The 22,130-nt window shown below is 37.0% G+C and overlaps 2 protein-coding genes across 4 annotated transcripts in view; one reads left to right on the forward strand and one right to left on the reverse strand.

Annotated features, from left to right (window-relative positions):
- LOC106667274 (fatty acid synthase-like) overlaps window positions 1–11,661 on the forward strand; it is a 37,494-nt gene extending 25,833 nt beyond the window's left edge. For 2 of the 3 annotated variants that reach the window (XM_014395123.2, XM_014395122.2), the window contains exons 2-23: window positions 942–1,129; window positions 3,257–4,023; window positions 4,090–4,320; window positions 4,380–4,571; window positions 4,631–4,765; window positions 4,856–5,503; window positions 5,575–5,879; window positions 5,957–6,098; window positions 6,154–6,267; window positions 6,334–6,442; window positions 6,501–6,920; window positions 6,988–7,613; window positions 7,676–7,958; window positions 8,015–8,156; window positions 8,215–8,338; window positions 8,396–8,572; window positions 8,666–9,044; window positions 9,108–9,691; window positions 9,757–10,002; window positions 10,059–10,751; window positions 10,814–11,308; window positions 11,397–11,661. In XM_014395123.2, coding sequence (XP_014250609.1) covers window positions 946–1,129; window positions 3,257–4,023; window positions 4,090–4,320; window positions 4,380–4,571; window positions 4,631–4,765; window positions 4,856–5,503; window positions 5,575–5,879; window positions 5,957–6,098; window positions 6,154–6,267; window positions 6,334–6,442; window positions 6,501–6,920; window positions 6,988–7,613; window positions 7,676–7,958; window positions 8,015–8,156; window positions 8,215–8,338; window positions 8,396–8,572; window positions 8,666–9,044; window positions 9,108–9,691; window positions 9,757–10,002; window positions 10,059–10,751; window positions 10,814–11,308; window positions 11,397–11,504 — 7,104 coding nt within the window. In that variant the 5' untranslated portion in view covers window positions 942–945 and the 3' untranslated portion in view covers window positions 11,505–11,661. Of the gene's footprint in view, window positions 1–492; window positions 512–941; window positions 1,130–3,256; window positions 4,024–4,089; window positions 4,321–4,379; window positions 4,572–4,630; window positions 4,766–4,855; window positions 5,504–5,574; window positions 5,880–5,956; window positions 6,099–6,153; window positions 6,268–6,333; window positions 6,443–6,500; window positions 6,921–6,987; window positions 7,614–7,675; window positions 7,959–8,014; window positions 8,157–8,214; window positions 8,339–8,395; window positions 8,573–8,665; window positions 9,045–9,107; window positions 9,692–9,756; window positions 10,003–10,058; window positions 10,752–10,813; window positions 11,309–11,396 lie in introns of those variants that run through there. The other variant, XM_024225013.1, reaches the window with a different exon arrangement.
- Window positions 11,662–11,889: 228 nt separating this feature from the next.
- LOC106667275 (fatty acid synthase-like) lies at window positions 11,890–21,850 on the reverse strand. Its single transcript, XM_014395125.2, has 26 exons — window positions 21,515–21,850; window positions 21,213–21,365; window positions 20,542–21,155; window positions 20,249–20,479; window positions 19,401–19,592; window positions 19,210–19,338; window positions 18,915–19,142; window positions 18,429–18,848; window positions 18,056–18,360; window positions 17,856–18,000; window positions 17,683–17,799; window positions 17,519–17,627; window positions 17,213–17,461; window positions 16,976–17,143; window positions 16,768–16,919; window positions 16,291–16,713; window positions 16,041–16,231; window positions 15,901–15,983; window positions 15,588–15,844; window positions 15,357–15,533; window positions 14,922–15,300; window positions 14,268–14,845; window positions 13,618–13,863; window positions 12,881–13,564; window positions 12,129–12,623; window positions 11,890–12,056 (listed from the first exon to the last, which is right to left on the reverse strand). Exons 1-26 carry the CDS (start codon window positions 21,693–21,695, stop codon window positions 11,952–11,954), a joined length of 7,011 nt encoding a protein of 2,336 aa, XP_014250611.1. The 5' UTR covers window positions 21,696–21,850; the 3' UTR covers window positions 11,890–11,951.
- Between the last annotated feature and the right edge of the window lie 280 nt (window positions 21,851–22,130).

A 22,130-nucleotide genomic window follows, 5' to 3' on the forward strand; every position in this document is an offset into this window, starting at 1 on the left:
TGACTATGGCAATTCACTTTGTGGAAAAGATAGTTTTCCACCCAGAAGTTCCCACAAACTTCTGTGAACAGAACTATCTTTTAAAAAAAGTGCTAACAATACTTTTTTATTGAAAGATAGTCAATATTTTTTCTGAATTGTACTGCGATTAGTTAGTTTTCAAGTTTTTGATCATGAACTATCTCGGATTTTACTTGTACATGTTTTATCCCAAATATAAATAGAAATTGATTTGTTTTAATTTGAATTTATATTATTATGTGGTTCTTCGATTATCTCTGTGAGTTGGTGCTTTTTTTTTTTTTTTAAATAAATTTTGAACTAGATAACGTATTGAAGAGTTGGATTTTGTTTGATTATGATTATGTCAGGTCATGAGTGAAAGTGTTACACGCGTTGTCAGGATGATCTTTTAAGTGGCTTATCTTCAACCAATTTGAATAAAGACTGGCTACTTTTTTAACACTGCCATTGCAGACTGTGTCATAGTTCTCACAAATATCACCTGGAAGTAAGTTCATTTTAATACAGGACTTTCTAAATGGCTTTGTTCATTTCACAAATTTATTATTTTAGTTAGGTAGAATTGTTTATTTTAATTTTCCTGGTGGCTAGTTTGTTTTAAATTTCTTTAGGTATCAACCCCTCAGGGTTTCATTTTTCGAATTATTTTGATTTTTAGCATGAATTTGGAGATTTTTTTCTTGGTCCTTTTTACACAGAGGTAATGGTTCATGACCTCTTGAGACATTGGCCATCAGATTACATTTAAAGATTAGGTAGATAATGGCAAAGAAGAAGAAAAAAAAAAAAAGACGCCATAATGTAATATTTATCAGAATCGAAAGACGAATGAATGCACCTTGACCCTGGGTTATCCTCCTCTTTTGACCCACAAAATCATCAGATTTTAAATTGCTTCTTTATTCGTTCATTTGCAGAACGATGCCGGCCAGGACTACTTCAGATGCCCACGGGCCCGAACTCAACGGCTTCAGGGAGATGCAGGAGGTGGCCCTCTGCGGCGTCTCCGGTGCCTTCCCGAGGTCGGACAACATGGAAGAATTCAAGAACAATCTTTTCGAACATGTCGACATGGTAGAGACAGACGTCAAAAGGTGGCCAGATGGTAAGATAAAAACAAAAATTTTCCTATATACATATTTATCTGGGTGTGCAGTCAGCAGAAAATAATACAATAAGAATTGACTTGTATAATAAAACTTAAGACAAAATATCTAGATGTACATATACAATGTATACAACAGGCATATAGGTTAACAATCTTTTTAACAGAACGAATCAAAGAAATTAACAAGTTCTTCAGAAAATGGCTAACGCTACTCCATTTACTTGCATATAATAACTCTTTTTTGATGTATTTTAGCAAAAGAATAAAGCTTACTAAAATAACTAAATCCTTTCTTGGGAAAGAGTTAAATAACATAAAAAAAGCATCTTATAGAATATACTGAAAAAAACAACACAATTTTTCTTATGCTAAGGAAGAAGTCTAATACCACCTTAATTTATAATTATACAAATTAACTAATATTTTGTGTAGACACATTTATTACGAAGCAGCCCTCTAATTTTGAGTTATATATATTAATGTTATATGAGGGAGGAGGCAAGATGATGAGGCACAATATATAATATATTTATTATAATAAATACAAAATAAATAATAGGGTGGATCATAAAAAAAGACCAATTTCATTTTCTTGGAAATCGTCTTCCCATATAGGTTTTATTTGATTTCCAAACCAATTAGATTTTATACCACTTTAATCTGTGTTCTATAACACATGAATGTGTAAAAAAATTATTTCATCATGCATTCAGTTTTGTCTTAGAGTTTGGTTAAACAACGTGATTGGAAATTGGAAAGTTTTGTAATATTATGCCATTATAGGAATTGTAAGTTTTACAATGTACAAACAATCCATTTGGTGTGGCAATTTGAAGAAGAGAATGACACCAGCCTCAAGCGGAAAGGGTTTTGGATGAAAATCATCATTCGATGAGCAAGCTATGTTGGACTCTGTTGATGCAGACCCAACAAAAGAAGCAAGAGAGCTTAGAGTTTCCCAATTTATCATAAATCGTGGACTTGAGGAAAATGAATCGCTCATTAAAATTGGTTCCTCATGAGTTGACTATTGAGCAGGCATGATGCCAAGTAGGAATGTCAGCTTTTTAAAAAACCCAAATAACCTTCGATTCATCAAAATAATAGTTAGTTGGAATGAAATTGGAGAAACCCCAAGATCAAGAAACAATGGCTAGACCGCAATCAGCCTGCTCTACCAGTCGCTAAACAAGAGCAAAACAACAAAGAGCCATGCTCTCTGTATTTTGGAATTACAAAGTCATAATTCATTACGGGTTCATTACAGAAGATCGAACCATTGATTCAAAACTTTGAAGCAGTTACAAAAAATATATGATGTTTTGACCAGTGTTACCCTGGATTAGTAAATAGAATTTTTTTTCCAACAAGATAATGCTCGACCACACACTTCTCATTACACAAAAGGAAAAATTATAATTAGAATAATTATTATTAATATTATAATAAGAATTTGGTGGAATTGAGCTGGCCTCAAGATGGCATACTTTGAATATTAACAACAAATTGTGTCAAAAGAAAATTATTTTTAAATTAGCAAGAAAAACTGTCATTTTTATGACACTCTACTACAATACAAAGGCTGCCTTCTGTCATAGCAATGCACACAATTTCAACTCTAAATTTCTTACAATTATGTTCTTTTTGGTGCTGGCTTCTTATAATTTAAAAGTCAGAATAACCAGAAAAATAAAAGACTGCAGTAAAAATCTACTTATTAAAACTATCATAAAAGTGCTGGCTTATTGGCAACTGCAATATAACACTGATTACAATTCTGGAAACCAAACTATAAATTTGGATGGTGAAAGAATGCAAAGAAACCATTCCTTCATGGATCTAAATCTAAAAATGAACTGATTCTGCTATTGATTATTATTCAGTATGTCAATTGAATTTTGGTTTTATTGTTAAAGATAGTTGTTTATTTTAATTTTTTCAAATTCTAATGTTATCTTGATATGAGAGGTGTTGATTAGCTGTGTTTTTTGAAATGAAAAATATTGTATTTTTGTGAATATAAAATAATATAATGTCTGAGTTAGAAAACCTCAGCTGAAGATGGAATAGCAAGAAACTGAAATGTTTGTGTTTTTGAAAATAAAGTTGAATATTTGATTCCAGGTTTATACGGACTCCCGGTGAGAGTTGGTAGGATCAACGATATATCAAAATTTGACAGTAGTTATTTTGGAGTACACGCAAAACAGGCGGATGCTATGGACGCTATGATGAAGCTCCTTTTGGAGAAGTCGTACGAAGCGATTCTCGACGCAGGTATGAACCCTGAGGAATTGAGGGGTACCAAAACCGGCGTGTATATCGGTGTTTCTACAACCGAGTTTGGCGATCTTTTAAATCGTAATGTTGACAAGATAAGCGGTTACAACATGACCGGTGCAACTTTGTCCATGATGGCAAATAGGATATCGTTCACTTTCGACTTTAAAGGGCCTAGTTTTATTGTAGACACCGCTTGCTCTAGTTCTCTCATCGCGTTTCACCTTGCGACCCAAGCTATCAAATCAGGAGAGATCAACGCCGCTATTGTAGGCGGTGCGAATATTCTTCTCAAGCCGGTCAACTCGGTCCAGTTTCAACGACTTAACATGCTCAGCGCTGAAGGAAAGTGCAAAGCCTTCGACTCAACAGGGAGTGGATACGTGCGTAGTGAAGCAGTCGCTTGTGTATTCCTGCAAAGAGCCCAGGACTCCAGAAGAGTATATGCGTACGTTCTTAACACCGGGACTAATATAGACGGAAACAAGCAGGAAGGCATTACATTCCCAAGTGGAAAAATGCAGAAAACACTTGTTGAAAAAGTATTCAAAGAAGGAGGACTTGATCCTCTGGATATCACCTACGTAGAAGCCCATGGGACTGGAACGAAAGTAATATAAAACAAAGAAAATGGCTTTTTAAAAACCATTCTATTTTTTTATTTGTGTTTTTTTCAGGTAGGAGATCCTCAGGAAATAAATTCAATTGCAGACTTCTTCTGCAAAGGAAGGAAATCACCTTTACTCATAGGATCGGTTAAATCCAATATGGGACACTCTGAACCAGCCTCTGGAGTCTGTTCATTAGCCAAAATAGTTATTGCAATGGAAAGTGGAAAAATACCTGCAAATTTGCATTTTAAAGATCCAAACCCAGATATTCCTGGTTTACTCGATGGAAGATTGAAGGTAGAAAGACATCCGTGCAATATTCTAAGCTCACATAATAAAACTGTTTGTGTATCAAGGTAGTCAATGAGAATCTCGATTGGAACCCAGGTCTGGTTGCCGTTAATTCATTCGGTTTCGGTGGAGCAAACGCACACGCTGTTCTTAAGCCTAATACAAAGCCAAAAACTCCTCCTGCGAAGGATAACGTCCCAAGGCTCGTATGCCTTTCAGGGAGGACAGAAGAGGCTGTCGATTCTTTCTTGGAATATGTAAGTTTGTAAATCAAAATTGCTTTTCTTAACATTTTTCACATTTTTCCTTTTCCCAGATGGAAACGACACCACGAGATGATGATTTGATTACTCTTTTACATACTACTTATAAGAAACACATCCCTGGCCATCCGTTCAGAGGCTACACTGTTCTAGGCACTAAAGATGGAAAAAATATGCGTGAAGTATTTGTAAGTGTAACGTACAATAATTTTGGCTATTAAAAAAGTTACAACTTTTTCAAGTTTTTAAATATAAAATTTTTATGTAATGTATTATAGGAAGAGCCAGGCAGGAGAGAGATATGGTTTGTGTTTTCTGGTATGGGAGCTCAATGGCCTGGAATGGGACTAGCGTTCATGTGCTTTGAGCCATTTGCTGTTGCAATTCACCGATGTGCATCGATACTGAAGCAGCAAGGATTCGATCTGCTAGACCTGTTGACCAACTCTACTGAAGAGACTTTTAGTAACGTAGTCAACTCGTTTGTTGGCATCGCCGCAGTGCAGATTGCTCTGGTCGATCTTCTGACCGCCCTTGGTATTAAACCCGATAAAATAATTGGCCATTCAGCCGGAGAGGTCGCATGTGGATACGCAGATGGATGCACGACGCTCGAAGAGACAATACTCTCCGCCTACTGGAGAGGGAAGAGTGTCTTGGACGCTGGTCTGATCGAAGGGGGCATGGCCGCTGTAGGCCTCACATGGGAAGAGACTAAAAAACGATGCCCTCCTAGGGTTAATGCTGTCTGTCATAACAGTGAAACCAGTGTCACCATTTCTGGACCGAATGATGACGTAGAACAATTTGTAAAAGTTCTTAAAGCTGACAATATTTTTGCTAAGAAAGTTGCAAGCTCAAAAATAGCTTTCCATTCCCCTTACATCAAAGATGCTGCACCAATCCTTAGAAAAAACCTTGAAAGTGTAAGTTTTAATAACCAAACTCTTGATTTTTATAATATGTTATAATTTTATTTTTATTTTTTTTAAATTAGACTATTACATCGCCGAAAAAAAGAAGTGACAAATGGCTCAGTTCATCCATCCCTCAAGCTGGCTGGGGCTCTCAGATCGCACAACACGCTTCTCCAGCGTACTTTGTCAATAATCTATTATCACCCGTACTCTTCCACGAAGTGGCTACGATGATTCCAGAAAATGCGACTGTCATTGAAATTGCACCTCACTGCCTTCTCAACTCAGTTCTTAAAAAGACAATTCCCAAAAGTTGTATCAACATAGGTCTTGTCAAAAGAGGTGTGGAAGATGACCTTGCCTGGTTCATGTCTAACGTTGGAAAGTAAGTATTGTTTTAAATTTTTTTAAAATTTTTAAAGATGACTTATTTTGACAGTTATTAATGTTTTTCTCTTTCAGGATGTTTGTCTCAGGCTTGAACCCAGATTTGAGCCTTTTCCACAAGCCGTCAAGCTTCCCTGTAGCCAGGTCGACTCCGATGATTTCCCCTCGTATCAAATGGGACCACTCTCAAACATGGCTCGTTCCAGATTACAAAGCGGTGAAGAACCTATTTGACACTTCAATGAACTTTTATGACTTAAAAATAATTTCAGGGTGACTCCAAAGGCGGCATGGAAGTCGTAGTGAGTTTAGAAGATGAAAAAGATGCCTACATCTCTGGTCACAATATAGATGGAAGAGTTTTATTCCCTGCGACTGGATATCTTGTAAGAAAAATTATTCATACATAGTTAATAACTTTTCTTGTTTTTTACATGATTGATATTTTATAGACACTTGTATGGAGAGCCTTCGCTAAACTAAAAAATAAAGATGTTGAAAGTACCCCTGTTAGGTTTGAAAATGTTAACATCTTGAGAGCGACAATCATGCCTAAAGATGGTAAGTTATTTATACATAATGCCTTAATCTTAATTAATAAATGATTATATTTGTTCAGCTTCTGTCAAGTTTTTTATAAACATAAACGACGTTAGTGGAAGCTTTGAACTGACAGAGGGTGACGCCTTGGTCGTTAACGGTAAAATTGTGGAATCTTCCGGTCTGGAAGTGGATGGTCTGAAGCTGAGTGCTCCCGTTGTCAAGTGCGATAAAAAACAACTGGAGAAAGGAGAGGTTTACAGAGACCTACGTCTCAGAGGATATGGCTACCAGGGACTTTTCCAGGGTATCAAGCATTGCGACAATGTCGGTGCTAATGGCGTTCTTGAATGGAAAGACAACTGGATTAGTTTCATGGACACAATGCTTCAGTTTTCTCTCGTCGGCATGAACACCAGAGAGCTTTACGTTCCTACAAGGATTCTCAGGGTTACCATCGATCCAGCGTTACATCTTAACCTCGTAAAAGACACCAATGGTAAAAATTATTTAAAATATTTTATCCTGTTTCAAAATAGATTATTGACTTTATTTTCTATAAACAGAAGTTCCGGTTGAAATGCACAAACATAGTAAAGTTGTACGATCTGGAGGAGTTGAGATTAGAGGCATGATGGCAAGTCAGGCTCCAAGAAGGATTGGCGTACAAGCGCCACCGAAAACCGAACAGTACAGTTTTGTACCGTTCAATCAATTGAAGGAAGTCGAACTCGAAGATGCAGTGACTTCAGCTTTGCAGTTAGTTTTGGAAAATTCTGGAGGTGCGAGGAAACTGAACGTAGTAGAGGTTTACCAGGAAACTGTACAAGCAGACAGCCTACTTGCGCCGATGGTTGTTAGCGTTCTTGAATCGGAACCACAGTGCAGTGTCGATTTGGGCTTTTCATGTCCAAATTCTGACACTTTCAAAGATTTATTGAACAACTTAAACGGAAAAGTTTTGAAAAAAGAACTAGGAAAGGAAGCTGTCGGAAACAACTTGCACCTTGTGGTAACTTCCAATGTTCTTAAGGACGGACAGCTTCTTAAAAATGCACTCGCTTCTCTTAACAATGGTGGTTTCATTTTGACTTTTGAACATCCGAAAGTAGATCTTATTTCAAATGGAAACTCTGTTGAAGTCGTATCAAAAACATTAACGCCCAGAGGTTCATTTGTGCTTGTTCGAAAGGTAATAGTTTATATAATAAAAGTTTTTATTCTATAAAATAATTTTTTATTTAAATTTTACAGGTAGAGGGCTGGAAATATCCTAAAGTAATTGAAATTGATTCAAATTTTAACTGGGTCGAAACAGTTAAAACGGCGATGAAAGATAGTGAAAAAACAGGCGAGAAATACCTTGTGGCTTCACTCAAAGAGCCAGAATCTGGTATTCTTGGGTTTTTCAACTGTCTTAAACAGGAACCCGGTGGTGAGAACTTCAGATGTGTGTTTGTTGCGGATAGTTCTAAGTTGGACCTTTCGTCTCAACGAGAACAGTTGAAGAAGGACTTGCTAGTCAACGTCTACAAAGGTATGCCGCCACTGAGCTCGTTTTATCATGAGTGACCATAAACTTTAATTTTTTAGGTGGTGAATGGGGAAGCATGAGACATCTGTTGGTTGATGTGAAAGATATCACATTGGACGTCAAACACGCTTACATCAACACGATCACAAAGGGTGATCTCGCTAGTTTACGATGGATCGAAAGTCCATTAGGTTTCAACAGGTATTAAATTTATGAACACAAATAGTTTTACAATGCTAATAATTTTTTATCTTTACAGGCCAGAACATAACAAGGATCTTGAACTATGCACTGTATACTATTCTACGTTAAACTTTAAAGATGTCATGCTTGCATCTGGAAAACTGCCGATGGATGCCCTTCCAGGACGTCAAGCCGAAGAGGTCAGAATAAACTGTTTTATTAATTATTCCTAATTTAACCATCTGAATGTCGTACAGGAATGTATCCTTGGTTTTGAATACTCTGGGAGGGATTCTAAAGGAAACAGAATCATGGGACTGGTGCGGTCTAAGGCTATGGCAACGTCGGTTCTTGCTGATGTCAACATGAAATGGCCTATTCCGGCCAGATGGACAATGGAGGATGCTGCTACAGTACCTGCTGTTTACGCTACGGTATTTATTGTGTTAATCATCAATCGTTCAAAATAAACGGCAATCATTCACTTCAATTTTTTTATTTATTTATTTATTATTTTTTTTTTTTAGAGTTACTACTCTCTCATTGTCAGAGGGAAATTGAAAAGAGGTGAGAAGGTTTTGGTGCACGCGGGCACAGGTGGTGTGGGACAAGCTGCGATAAGAATAGCCCTCAGCTTGGGCTGTGAAGTTTTTACGACAGTGAGCACGAAGGAGAAGAAGGAATTTCTGCTGAAGGTGTTCCCCAATCTGAAAGAAGAGAACATTGGGAACTCTAGGGATACAACATTTGAGCAGCTTGTATTAGAAAGGACGGGAGGTGAAGGAGTCGACGTCGCTCTCAATTCTCTCGCCGGCGATTTGCTCCAAGCCACGATCAGGTGTCTCGGTGAAAATGGTAGATTTTTGGAAATAGGCAAGGCCGATATGTTCAGCAATACTCCCATCGGTAAGTTCAAAAATTTATTTTCCAAACTGTTCTCTCGCTACAGCATTGATTTTTCTTCCGCAGGAATGTCAGTACTTAAAAAGGGAATTGAAGTGCACGGTATTCTTCTGGATGCAGTTTTTGAAATTGAAGGCTCTACAGATGAGAAGAAACAAATTGTTGAACTATTGTCGAATGGAATTGAAACTGGTGTAGTTCAACCTCTTGTGAAAACTACTTTCCACCACACGCAAGTCGAACAAGCTTTTAGATATATGGCCAGTGGAAAGCATATTGGAAAAGTTCTTTTGGAAATCAAGAAAGAAGAGTGCGAAAAAGTTGTCAAGAATGTCAAACCGCAGGTCGTAACGGCCTTACCAAAGACTTATATGAATCCAGATAAGTCGTACGTCATTCTTGGAGGTCTAGGAGGTTTTGGACTCGAACTGGCCAACTGGCTTTTAGTAAGAGGAGCCAAGCATGTGATACTTGTATCCAGGCGTGGCGTTACAACCGGTTATCAGGCCATGTGTCTTCGTAGATGGGAAGAACGTGGCTACAATGTCACAATCTCAACTGAAGATGCTACTACATTGAAAGGGGCAAAGAAACTTTTGCAAGATGCAAACAAATTAGCACCAGTCGGTGGAATCTTTAACCTTGCTGCTGTAAGTAATAATGTAAATAAAATAAACAATTAATTGATGATTTAACTTTACTTTTTATTGTAAAGGTATTAAGGGATTCTTTTATGGAGAAACTGACCAAAGATGATTTCGTAGCAGTCTGTAAAGTCAAAGTAGATACTACTAAATATCTCGATTTGGCTTCAAGGGAGTTGTGCCCAGAATTGGATTATTTTGTCGTTTACTCTTCAGTATCTTGCGGTAGAGGAAATGCCGGCCAGACAAACTACGGTTATGCAAATTCTGCCATGGAGAGGATCTGTGAGGCTAGACAGGCTTTAAGCCTCCCTGGGGTATGCTTACATTTATTATTATTTATATTCTTCAAATTAATCGGTTTAATTTTTAGACTGCCGTTCAATGGGGAGCTGTAGGAGATGTAGGTTTAGTTATAGACGGGCTGAAAGGAGACAATGAGACTGTCGTGGGAGGCACACTTCCACAGAGGATCACATCTTGTCTTGCCACTTTGGATTCGTTACTGCAAACTGCCCATCCTGTTGTCGCTTCGATGGTGGTCGCAGAAAGGAGACGTAAAGGAAAAGAAGCCAGCACTGCTAATGTACTCGACATGATCTCCAATATTCTCGGTATCAAGAACGTACAGAAAATTGCGGATGCCACTACCTTATCAGATATCGGCATGGATTCGCTTATGGGAGCTGAGATAAAGCAGGTGCTCGAAAGGGGTTTCGATATCATACTCAGCCCTGTTGAGATCAGAAATCTCACATTCGGCAAACTGAGAGAAATCGCTGAAGGTAGAGAAAGCTCTTCGGCACCTGCTGTGAACAGCTCCGACGAAAAACTCATTTCTTTCGAATCGGAACAACTCCTCCCGGAAGAAGTCATGGTCAAACTGAAATCCGGAGACAATTCGAAAAACGGGCCTTGGTTCTTTGTCCACCCGATTGAAGGGACTTCTGATATTTTCAAAACAGTGGCGCAAGCTATGTCAGTCCCTGAAGAAATTTGGGGGCTCCAGTGTACTGCCGACGTACCCATGGATACAACTCAACAAATGGCAGAATACTACACTAAAGTAAGATAATTATGTCAATGCATATTTGTTCAGTAGATTAAAATGGAAAATTTCTTTTACAGGAAATCAAAAAAGTACAACCGAATGGTCCTTACAGGCTGGTCGGTTATTCTTTCGGAGCTATGGTAGCTTTTGAAATGGCTCTTCTCCTCGAGACTTACAAAGAAAAAGTCACTCTTGTTTTCCTGGACGGTTCGCCAACATTTGTCACCGCGTACACAGGGCGGTACAAGGAAAATCGCAACAAAGATGCAAATGATGCAGACGCTTTGGCTTACTTTGTCGCATTGTTCAACCCCGCCACCGATATAGAACAGACTCAGAACGACTTAAGGAAACTTCCGAATATAGAAGCCAGGCTTAAAATGGTCACAACACGGCTACAAGGACACACTAAATTCAGCGATGAGCAGATATCTCAGGCTGCGTTTGTCTTCTTCAAAAAACTCCTTATCGCCTCTATGTACAAACCCAACAACGTCTTTAAGGGCAAAGCCACCCTCATCAAAGCCAATGAAGGTTTCGTCGGAAATGACATAGTTACCAGTGTCACAAATGTGAGTTAAAAAAAAAAAAAAAAATAGTAATGCAAATATCACTTACTTAACTTTTTATAATAATAATAATAACTTTTTGTTTTTCTAGGTGTGCAAAGAAAAGCCTGATGTTCACACAATGGAAGGTGACCACAAGACGATACTGCAAGGCGAGTCTGGAAATAAAATAGCAACAATCCTTTCAAACTTAAATTAAAAAAGATCTCTTTCTAACTGTACATATGGTTCTAAATTATGTAAATTTTCTTTATTTTGTAAATCATAGGTGGACTTTATTTTTTAAGTTTTACTGTTTATTCGTTAATAGACATTTTTGTGATATAATGAAAAGAATGTTTTTGTTTCTAAAACTATATCAATTTTTTTTTCCTCGAAATATCCTTGCCGGCTCTTTATTTATGGAAATGTGATATAATAATAAATGTTTAACAGGAAGGAATGTAAGCAAAGGTAAAATATATTTCACCCTGTGTGGTGCATGTTCAACTAGTAGAAATTGAGAAATTGTCAAATTCAAAGTTTTACATAATTTTAATTTTTTTTTTACAAATATCATAAGTGGGAAAGAGAAAACAGCGATATTATTATAATACAACAGTTTATTTATGTTAGTCTTATAAAGTTTTAGGGTTTCCTTTGAATATTATAAATTAGAGACAAGCCTGGCAACTTTTTTGCCATTTTCCCCTTGAACTATTGCTCTATGATCTCCTTCGATGGTATGATAACTAATGGTCTGCCTACAAAGCTGTTAAAAAATAAACATTAAATTAATTTATCAAAACAAATATAAAATTAAAGATTAAATAACAAGTATTACTTTTGAGAGCTTGGTTTCGAGGTCGAGAGTTATAAAATTGTCCGTCGAATTTATTAAAATGACTTTACTATTAATCACTCCAGTAGGTTTGTACGCTTCGGCTAGGGCAAGCTTTTTGAAAAATGCATACGCTGCATCTGATATTTCTTTTTCGCTGTATGTTAAATTTTTCAAGAGTGAAGTCGTATAGCTTAATTTTGCTTCAAGATCAGGGAGAGACCTCATCGTGGTTAAGGCTTTGGCGAAATCCACGCTCGGATTGTATTGAGACACGAAGTATGCAAAAGCGTCCACCTCATCTGATTTTTCCGTTTTTCTGGACTGCCTGTAAATTTCGGTAGCGGTCGAAACCATATACGGCCCACCGTCTAGGAACACTAAAAGACTATAATCGCCGGTTTTCTCAAGTTGGGACGCCATTTCGTACGCTATTATACATCCGAAGGAATAGCCTAATATCTTGTAAGGGCCTTTTTTTTGTACCTTTTGAATTTCCTAATAACAAAAGATAAACAAATCAACTTCATACATTGACTCTTTAGTGATTTATAATTTTATGTAAAGTGTGATTGAGATTAAAAGATTAGTGTCACAAGCAGGATGTGAACCCATTATCTTCAACTCAATATGCCACTGATCTAACCACTTGAGCTTTCGATAAAATTATAAATCACTTAATAAATGCTCTTGTTCAGCAAAGAGGGCCAATTAAAACATACTATTGACTTTTTAGTCGATTTAAGATTCCTTACCTTAATATATAATTCTGCCAACTCTTCTACAGAGTTCAAAGGTACGTCTTCGGTACACTGCAACCCCCAGATATCTTCATCTGTATCCATTGAATCTGCTATGAACTTCAATGGTTCCACTTTTCCTTCAATAGGGTGGATAAAAAACCAAGGGGTTTTATTTGAAGAAGTTCCTGATTTCATTTTTACCACTTTCTTCTTTGGAATCAAACCTTCCGAATCGTAATTTTCGTCATCGGTGTTTAAAGCATTTTCAGCTTTCTCATTTGCGTTTGAACTGTTTAAAAGTCTGAGTTGGTCGAATGTTAAGTTTCTGATCTGTGAAGCGTTGAGAAAGCAGTCGTAGTTGAATTCCAAAACTTGTTTGATTTCCGCTCCCATTAACGAGTCCATCCCGAGATCACCTAGAGTTAAAGAACCTGGTACGTTCTTTGCCGACCTAATGCCTAAAATATTTGCAATTATGTCTTCTATTTTTGAATCTTTATCTTTTGACTTTTGTATTCGGTCCGCGAGAACTAAAGATGACAAAACTGGATGGTTCATCTGCAAGAATGTGTCCAGCGTATCGAGGCAAGAGGTGATTCTCTGCGGAACAGTACCTCCGATTACAGTTTCATTGCTGCCTTTCAGACTTTCGATTACGAGACCCACGTCGCCAACCGCTCCCCATTGTATTGCAAGCTACAACCGAGAGAAATTAGAACAGTCATTTTGAGACAAATTTTACAACGTACCCCTGGTAATCCTGCTGCATGACGCGCTTCGCATAACCGTTCCATGACAGAATTAGCGTAGCCGTAATTTGTCTGACCAGGATTTCCACGTCCACATGATACTGATGAAAACACGACAAAAAGTTGGAGATCGGGGCATAATTTTCTAGAAGCGACGTCCAAATTTTTCGTGGTATTGACTTTCGATCTGCAAACTTCCTGGAAACTTTCTTTTGATTGATTTTCAAACAGTGCATCTTGCAAAACCTAAGAACAAATCACAATTAAATAACACAGATCTTACAGGGTTTATATTTCAAGATGATTATACTTCATTATGAAATTAAAAACTAGGACTACTTAAGAATTAGCAGAAGTTAGTATTAAGTTGACTAATTTTGTGGTCCGCTTGACCAATTAATATATTACAGTTAATTAAGGTTTTTAGTCGAGATAAAAAAATGGCAAAAAGGAGGGAAAATTCAAAAGGTGAGATAGGAAGTTAATGTCCGAGCGGCTCGAGGTCACGATAGCTCAAGTGGTAGAGCAGCGGTTTATCTAGCCGAAGATCGTGGGTTCAAATCCCGCTCGTGCCATTGACATTTTTATCTCGACTAAAAACGTTAATTAACTGTTAGTATTAAGATTTTTCCCCATATAATAAAACTTACGACAGCAAGGTTGAAAATCCCTCCAACAGGTGCCATTTTATTTGCTTCTTCTAAAAGCTTTTCTGCCCCTGACAAATTTGTTGTATCCTGAGTTGAAACGGCAACATTGAAACCTAATTCTTTCCATCTTTGCAGACACATCTGTTGATAGCCTGTTTTGACTCCTCTACGCGATCCGAGAAGGATGTTTTTAGCCCCTCTTGACAATAACCAGTTGGTGAGCTCAAGACCGAAGCCTCCCAGGCCTCCTAGCACGACATAAGACTTCTTCGGATTCATGTAAGTTTTTGGTATTGCCGGTACAACGCCCAAGGTCGAATTGTTCTCAGACTCTTCTCCGTTTTTAATTTCCAAAATGACTTTTCCAATGTGCTTTCCAGTCGCTAAGAATCTGAACGCTTGTTCCACTTGTGAATGGTGGAACGTGGTATACGGCAATGGCTGCACTACGCCCGCATCGATTCCTTCCTGGACCATATCGTGGAGTTTCTTTAATATCGGAACCTGACTCTTATCGACCATTAAGTCATCTATATGTATTCCACAGAAAGAAACACTTTTCAAAAGACAAGCCGTGCCTAAAAAATAAAATTTTTCGTTTAAATTGAAAAAAAAGCCCCTTTTTAAAAGAAACTTTTAGTAACTATTTTTTACCAATTTTTGTGTCTTTAATACTGTCAAATTTTCCAATTTCCAAAAACCTTCCGTAATTTGCTAGACATCTTATTGACGCATGAAGCAATTCGCCTGCTAAAGAATTTAGGACGAGGTCAACTCCTCTCCCTTCTGTCCTCGCCATGACTAACTGTTCAAAACTTGTGTCACGCGAGTTTCCAATGTTGGCCTCTTTCAATTTTGGGAAAGTCTTCAAAAGGAATTCTTTCTTTTCTTTTGAACTGACTGTCGTGAAAACCTCACAGTCCATGCTGAAAGCGACTCTGATAGCCGCCTGTCCCACCCCTCCTGATCCGGCATGGATCAAAATGCTCTCATTGCGCTTCAGATTTCCTCTTAAAAATAACGAATAGTACACCTGAAAACAATAGAAACTTTCAGCTTGAGCATGATAAAATGTAAGGTTATTCATACCGTCGTATAAACCGTGGGTATCGTTGCTGCTTCTTTCAGACTCCATTTTGCTGGTATTAACCAGGCCAGCTCTTTAATATATTCAACATGCGTCGCCAATCCCGGATGTATTGTCGAACTCATTATTCTTTGGCCATTTGAGTCAATACCGGCAAATTCTATACCAAGGTGCCAATCCTAGAAAACCGACCAAGTCAAGCAACTGGAATAAATTTATCCGTACAAATTCACCTTTTCGAAACTTTTGGGAGAGAATTCTTCATTGATGACCAGCTTTCCAGTGGCTATCATCACATCCTTGAAATTTAGGGGCGAATAGTAAACAGTGCATAAATCCAAGCCTTGTCTATAGTTATACAAAGGACTTGTAATCCATCGTAAACTGGAAAGATCCCCGCGTACAAGTGTAGATATGTAAGCATGAGTCATATCTACTGTATCGTTCAATCTGTTCACCAATAAATGTCTCATGCTTCCCCATTTTCCATCTGTAAAAAGTTAATATGTAAAGTATAACAAAAATTAAGGGTATTCGGAAAATTACCCTTGTATATATTCATAAGCATGTCTTTCTTGAGCTGTTCCTTGCAATGATCTAAATCCACATCGTCGTTAAGAAACAAACACCTAGAACACGTGAATTTTAAAACTTCTTTAATGATAGTTTAGCTTGAATTATTATACCTAAAATTTTCTCCACCAGGCTCTTGTCGAAGACAGTTAAACATTCCAACTAAACCCGAGACTGATTCTTTAGCCACAAGAAGGTATTTTTTACCAGTGTCCACGCTGGTTTTCAAAGCTTCTTTCAAATTATCAATCCAATCAAAATTAGACTTAACTTCTAGGCAAATTGGCATATTCCAATTTTCCACCTGTTTTGGGCAGGGGAATTTAATATTTAAATATAAATCGCTTTCCAGTGTTTACTTACTTTTCTAAATAATGCCATCGTTCCTTTTTCAGTATTTATTCTTGAGATCTTTTCAAGAGAGTAATCATTAAAATCATCTTTGTTTTCACCTCTATAGGTGAGAATGAATCCATTTGTGCGTATGGCATTGACAGCAGCTTTAACATTTTCAGTTAAGTCGGAGGTAATGACCAAATCGAGATTATTCTCTAAATTGTAACTTTTTATGTTTAAAGGTTCCAATGATTCTCGGTGGACAGTTAAAATATCTGAGTGGACCAAAATTTCTGCATGCGCCAGAGGTTCAGATTCAATGATTTTTAAGACATCCGGCGCAAAAACGTTTTCTACGTCCTGATGAAACTCAGCGATTTTCATCCTGTTTCTTGAATTTTCCAGCACCAAATGTACCAAAACTGTTAACGCCTCTTGCCAAGGTACTTCCTGAAATGATTATTATTTTTCACCTGGAGCCTCCGGTTTATTAAAAAGTTTTACCTTGTCGGGGTTATAAGGCATAAAGCAATACTGTTCTAGTTTGGCTGCTTGTGTAACTATTTTCTTTGACATTCGGCTTGCCTTCATACCTCTAATTTCAACTCCTCCAGATCTAATAATGCCGGTAGATTTCATCCTTTGGATCGGAATTTCTAAAATTTCAATAGTTATTTCATTTGTGCAACAGATTTTGAAAGAAAATGACAACCTTCTAAACCATTCAGGAGTTCTAAATGTTTTTTTGGATCGATTGTAATTTTCAAAATCTTTGTAGGCAGGCAGAGTTGCCTTGAGTTGACTCCGATAATCATAAACTGGAGCATTGTGTCTATGAATGTTACCCAATTATTTTTCCACTCCAAAAGACCGTTATCACCTTTATCAAAAAAGAAAAAATGTAACATAAATAATACTTGTATTAACATCATGTTGAATCATGATTTACCTAAAATTTCACACGACTTTATTCCCCTGAACAGACCGTCATAGTTATAACCTCTGAGATGAAGATTTCTGTAAATCTCCTCTTTTTCTAATTCCTTGAACTCTGACGTTTGTTTTTTTGTAATTGGGCCGACTGTATCATTTAAATTTTCAAGGATTGAAATTTGTCCGGTTACCACCAGAGCGTTGCCTTCGGTTATTTCAAAGTTTCCAGTTACGGTATTAATACCAATGCAAAAGGTCACTGCACCTAAAATTACCGTTATTTTAAATTTTAACCAAATTGGTTTGAAAATAAAATATTTACCATCATTTGGCATGACTGTAGCTCTGAGAAAACTGACATTTTCTATTGACACAGGCAAATTTTCATCCTTTCTGTATAAAAACCATACATATGCTTTCCATGCTAAACACTTAAAATAAGTTTAATTAATTTGAATAAAAAAAACCGAAGTGTTTTTAACTTACAAGATAGCCCGCCGCAGGGAATAAAACCCTTCCATCAATAGTATGACCTTTGATGTAAGCATTGGTTTCATAAGACATATCTATTTCAGCCCTGAATTCCATCGAGTTCAAACCCGTCTAAGAAAACTAAATTATTATCGTCATTTTTTTAAAATCATATTGAAGATTCATACCAATATCCGGAAGTTAGCGACTTTCCATGTTGCTGAATGGTCCCATACGACACGAGGTGATATCATCGGCGTTCCAGCAGGAACAGGGAAGTCGGCAGGGCCGTGAAAAACGCTCAAATCTGGGTTATGTCCGGCGATGAACAGTCTAGAAAAATGTATAAAATTTTAATACGAAGGGTTTGAATTAAGAGGCAACTCACTTTCCAACATTGGCCATGAAATGAGCCAATTCATCGGGTACTAATTTCTTGGTGAGGCCGATGTTCAAGCAGTTCTTCGGTGTGGTTTTTTTCAATATAGATTGAAAAATTGAATGCGGGCCTATTTCGATGACTAAAGCTCCATCGGGGATTTTTAAAGCGACATCATGGAAGAGCACAGGTGAAAGAAGATTGTTCACATAATAACTGGGTGATGCGGTTGATGCTATCTCAGATTCCCATTCGGATTCCGGAACAGAAGAGCTTAGCCATTTTGTGCTTCTTGCTTTTGGAGTTGGAATCACCTTTATAGAAAAGAAACCATTATTATATTACTCCAAAACAAAAATGAAAAGTTTGACAAAAAACATACGGTTTGTAATTTTTTCAAAAGTTTCGGTGCTACATCAGATATATAGCAGGAGTGAAAAGCTATGTCAGAACTTGCAACTTTTTTTGTGAATATGTTCTCCTTTTTAAGCTCTTCAAGGAATTCCTCGACTTCACATTTACCGCCGGAAATGGTGACGGAGTTTTCACCGTTGTGACAGGCTGGATAGACAGAAGGCGGACATCTGCGTTTTGCTTCTTTCCAGGGAAGACCGATAGCAGCCATGAGACCGGGTGATAGCTTAGTTTCCAAGGTGCTCTTGCCTCTCCAGTAAGCTGAAAGTACTGCTTGCTCACGTGTCATACAACCATCGGCGTATCCACAAGACAGCTCTCCGGCCGAGTGACCGATGATCATATCCGGCTTAATTCCCAGTGCCGTCAAAACATCAACAAGCCCAATCTATTATATAAAATGTAATTTTGTTTAAATATTTTTAATTTTAAACCCCATGAGCGAGAAGTTTACCTGTATTGAAGTTATGCAAACGAAGGAATGAATAAGTTTGTCAAAAGTTGTTTCATTCGCATTCATAATTAGATCTAACAAATCTACACCGACAGTGCTAAGAGCTGCAGCACAAATGTGTATCGCATCAGAGAATGGTTTCAGGCACATAAACGCTTTTCCCATTCCTGGCCACTGGCAGCCCATACCGGTGAACATATACCATATTTCCCTCCTTCCAGATTCTTCCTGTTTTTATTAAAGAAATAATTATAAAAATAAAAATTTACACCTAATTTCAGCGGTAAAATCGTACTGAGATTTCCTGAATTTTTTCATTCGCACCGAGTATAGTATAACCACGAAAATTATGCCCAGGTATGTGCCTCTTGTGGATGTTATGTATTAATGATATAAACCCATCATCTCTTGGTAATTTGTTCAGCTAAAACAATTTAAAAAAAAATTGTGGAAAAGTTGAAACATCCATGAGCAGTTTTCACTTACATATTGAAAAAAGCTTTTGATGGCTTCTTCGTTACGCCCAGAATAACAAACCGGTACGAGCCGGTGATTTTTTAAATCGGCCTTCTTTTGTTTAGGATTGCTCTTTAAAATGATATGTGCGTTCGAGCCGCCGAAACCAAAAGAATTCATAGCGACGTATCCACCATTCCACTTTGTATTCTTATTAACAACCTTGTATTAAATGTAAAAGTTAGTTTAATTCAAAAACTTAAAAAATATTAAATAATTAATTTGATTGGGAGTTTCATTCAACGTTACAATATTTTCTAATGTTTTATTTTTTTGTCGTTAATATTAATGTGGTGTTTGGTGGAAAGATTTAAATCATTAGTATTCAATAGATCACTGTTTGTTTTTTAATTAATTGTGTTCATTTAAGAATTACCAAAAGACATTGACAAAGAAAGGTCAAGTGCAAACAGAATTAGAATATTTAGAATGATACATATTCATTTATAACATTTCATATTCAATTGCATAAATGAATGATAATCTTTTTTAAATATTTTCACCTTTTTAATGTATTGGGTTGTCCGGAAAATAATGCAGGATTTTGGTATTAAACAAAAAAAAAGAAACTAGTTACTTTAAAGCAATGTTCTTTAATCAAAATAATTTCCCATACTCTCNTGAGTAATCCTGTAAACGTAAACAGAATATTTTATATAGATTTTTTTTAATGAAAACTTAAAATCCTGCATTATTTTCCGGACAACCCAATAAAAATAAATAAATCTTTACTTGCCTAATATTAAATTGAAAGAATTATCAAAGTAATTGAATTATAATTTAATTTCAAACGTATAAATTAATCTGATATAAATTACTTTTATTCTCCCGTCAATCAGTGCTGGTAAGTCTGGATTTGGCTCTTTGAAATGTAAATTTGCTGGTAAAATTCCAGTTTCCATCGCTATGATGACTTTCGCAAGGGCGCAGACTCCCGAAGCCGGTTCGGCATGGCCCATGTTCGATTTGACCGAACCGACTAGAAGAGGATTCTTTCTGTCTTTGCAGAAAATCTCTGCTATACCGGCAACCTCTTCAGGGTCCCCGACCTAAAAATAACAAAAACGTTATTCACCGTATGCATATAGTGATATGTAATATAAATATTTACTTTTGTTCCAGTGCCGTGTGCTTCTATGTAAGAGACCATATTGGGATTTAGATCGACTTCATCGAATACTCTTTTCATCAGATTTTTCTGGCATTTACCACTGGGATAAGTAATGCCTTCTTTTTTGTTTCCATCACAGTTGATGCCTGTGTGAACGACATAAGAGTAGATCCGTTTTGCATCTTGTGATTTCTGGAGCAAGAGTACAGATACGGTTTCACATCTGACATAGCCATTTGCGTCTTTATCAAAAACTTTGCACGCTCCATCGGGGCTTAGCATGTTTAATATGAGAAACTGATATGAGGTGACGGGTTTTAAACATATATGAGCCCCACCCACGATGGCAGCGTCGATTTCACCATTTCTTATAGCATTGGCTGCCATATGAAAAGCCAACATTGAACTCGAGCAAGCTGTGTCGATGATTAAACTAGGCCCTTTCAGATCAAACGAGTACGATATTCTATTGGCAAACATTGCCTTTGAAGAACCGGTCAATTCATAGCCAGTTAGGCCCACTCCAGACCCCATAAATATTTCTCCACTTTCTGAATATGAAGCGCCAATGTAAACTCCGGTGTTCGTCCCTCTCAAATCCTCAGGGTTGACGCCTATGGTCGATTAATTTTATTTTTAAAAACAGTACAAGTTATGCTAAAAAAACGCACCTGCGTCTACCATCGCTTCGTACGTCAACTCCAGCATTAATCGTATCTGTGGATCTAGTACTTGAGCTTGTTTTGCGTGCACGCTAAAGTAATTTGAATCGAATTTTGACAAATCCTTGATTTTTCCAAGCCTTTCAGGGGTGCCATAAATTCCTAGAAAAACTCTTATACTATTAATCATATCAAATAATTGTGAATGGCCATTATCAATTTTTAAAAATTTAATGTACTTTAACAACACTACTTCTATTAAAAGAAGAAAAGAAATTGTTAACATTTTTTTTTTAAATTATTTCAACTACCTTTAGGCCATCTACCATCAGCAGTTGTCACCATATCGACATTGTTTAAAAGATTCTCCTTCAATTCCTCCATGTTGTCAGATTCAGGAAATTTTCCAGAAATGCCCGATATGACCACTTCCTGTCGTATTTTTTTCATCTTTTCATTACCTAACCGCATTTCCTCTACGTTTGAAGACATTTTTCTGCAATCGTACTTGAATCAAGGGGAAAAATACCGTATGTCAACCACTCTATAGATTAAAACCGATCATCTGAAGAATTTGAATATTAAATGACTTACAACTTCTAACAGAAATATAACACGGCACTAAGAAGAACACAAATATGCCGAGGGAATTTGTCTTAAATACCTATGTACCTTTCGATCCCTACCCTTTTCACACCATAAAAGTTTTATTGTTTTAATTATAATAAGCTGACAAAATTAATGGTAATTGAATTGAAGGTTAAGCTCCTTTTGTTGACGCATTACGAATCTATCACCCTTTGCTATTAAAATATTCATTGTCAAGTGGTTGACAGTGAATGGCTTGTCGTTTATGTTTCCTGTATCCTCTGTCCTAAAATGGGAAGCATTGAATGCAAATCAGTTCAGGCATTCGATTTTTATTAA

This window comes from Cimex lectularius, unplaced genomic scaffold (assembly GCF_000648675.2).
Source record: "Cimex lectularius strain Harlan isolate CLEC.00 unplaced genomic scaffold, Clec_2.1 scaffold10, whole genome shotgun sequence".
Lineage (NCBI taxonomy): Eukaryota > Metazoa > Arthropoda > Insecta > Hemiptera > Cimicidae > Cimex > Cimex lectularius.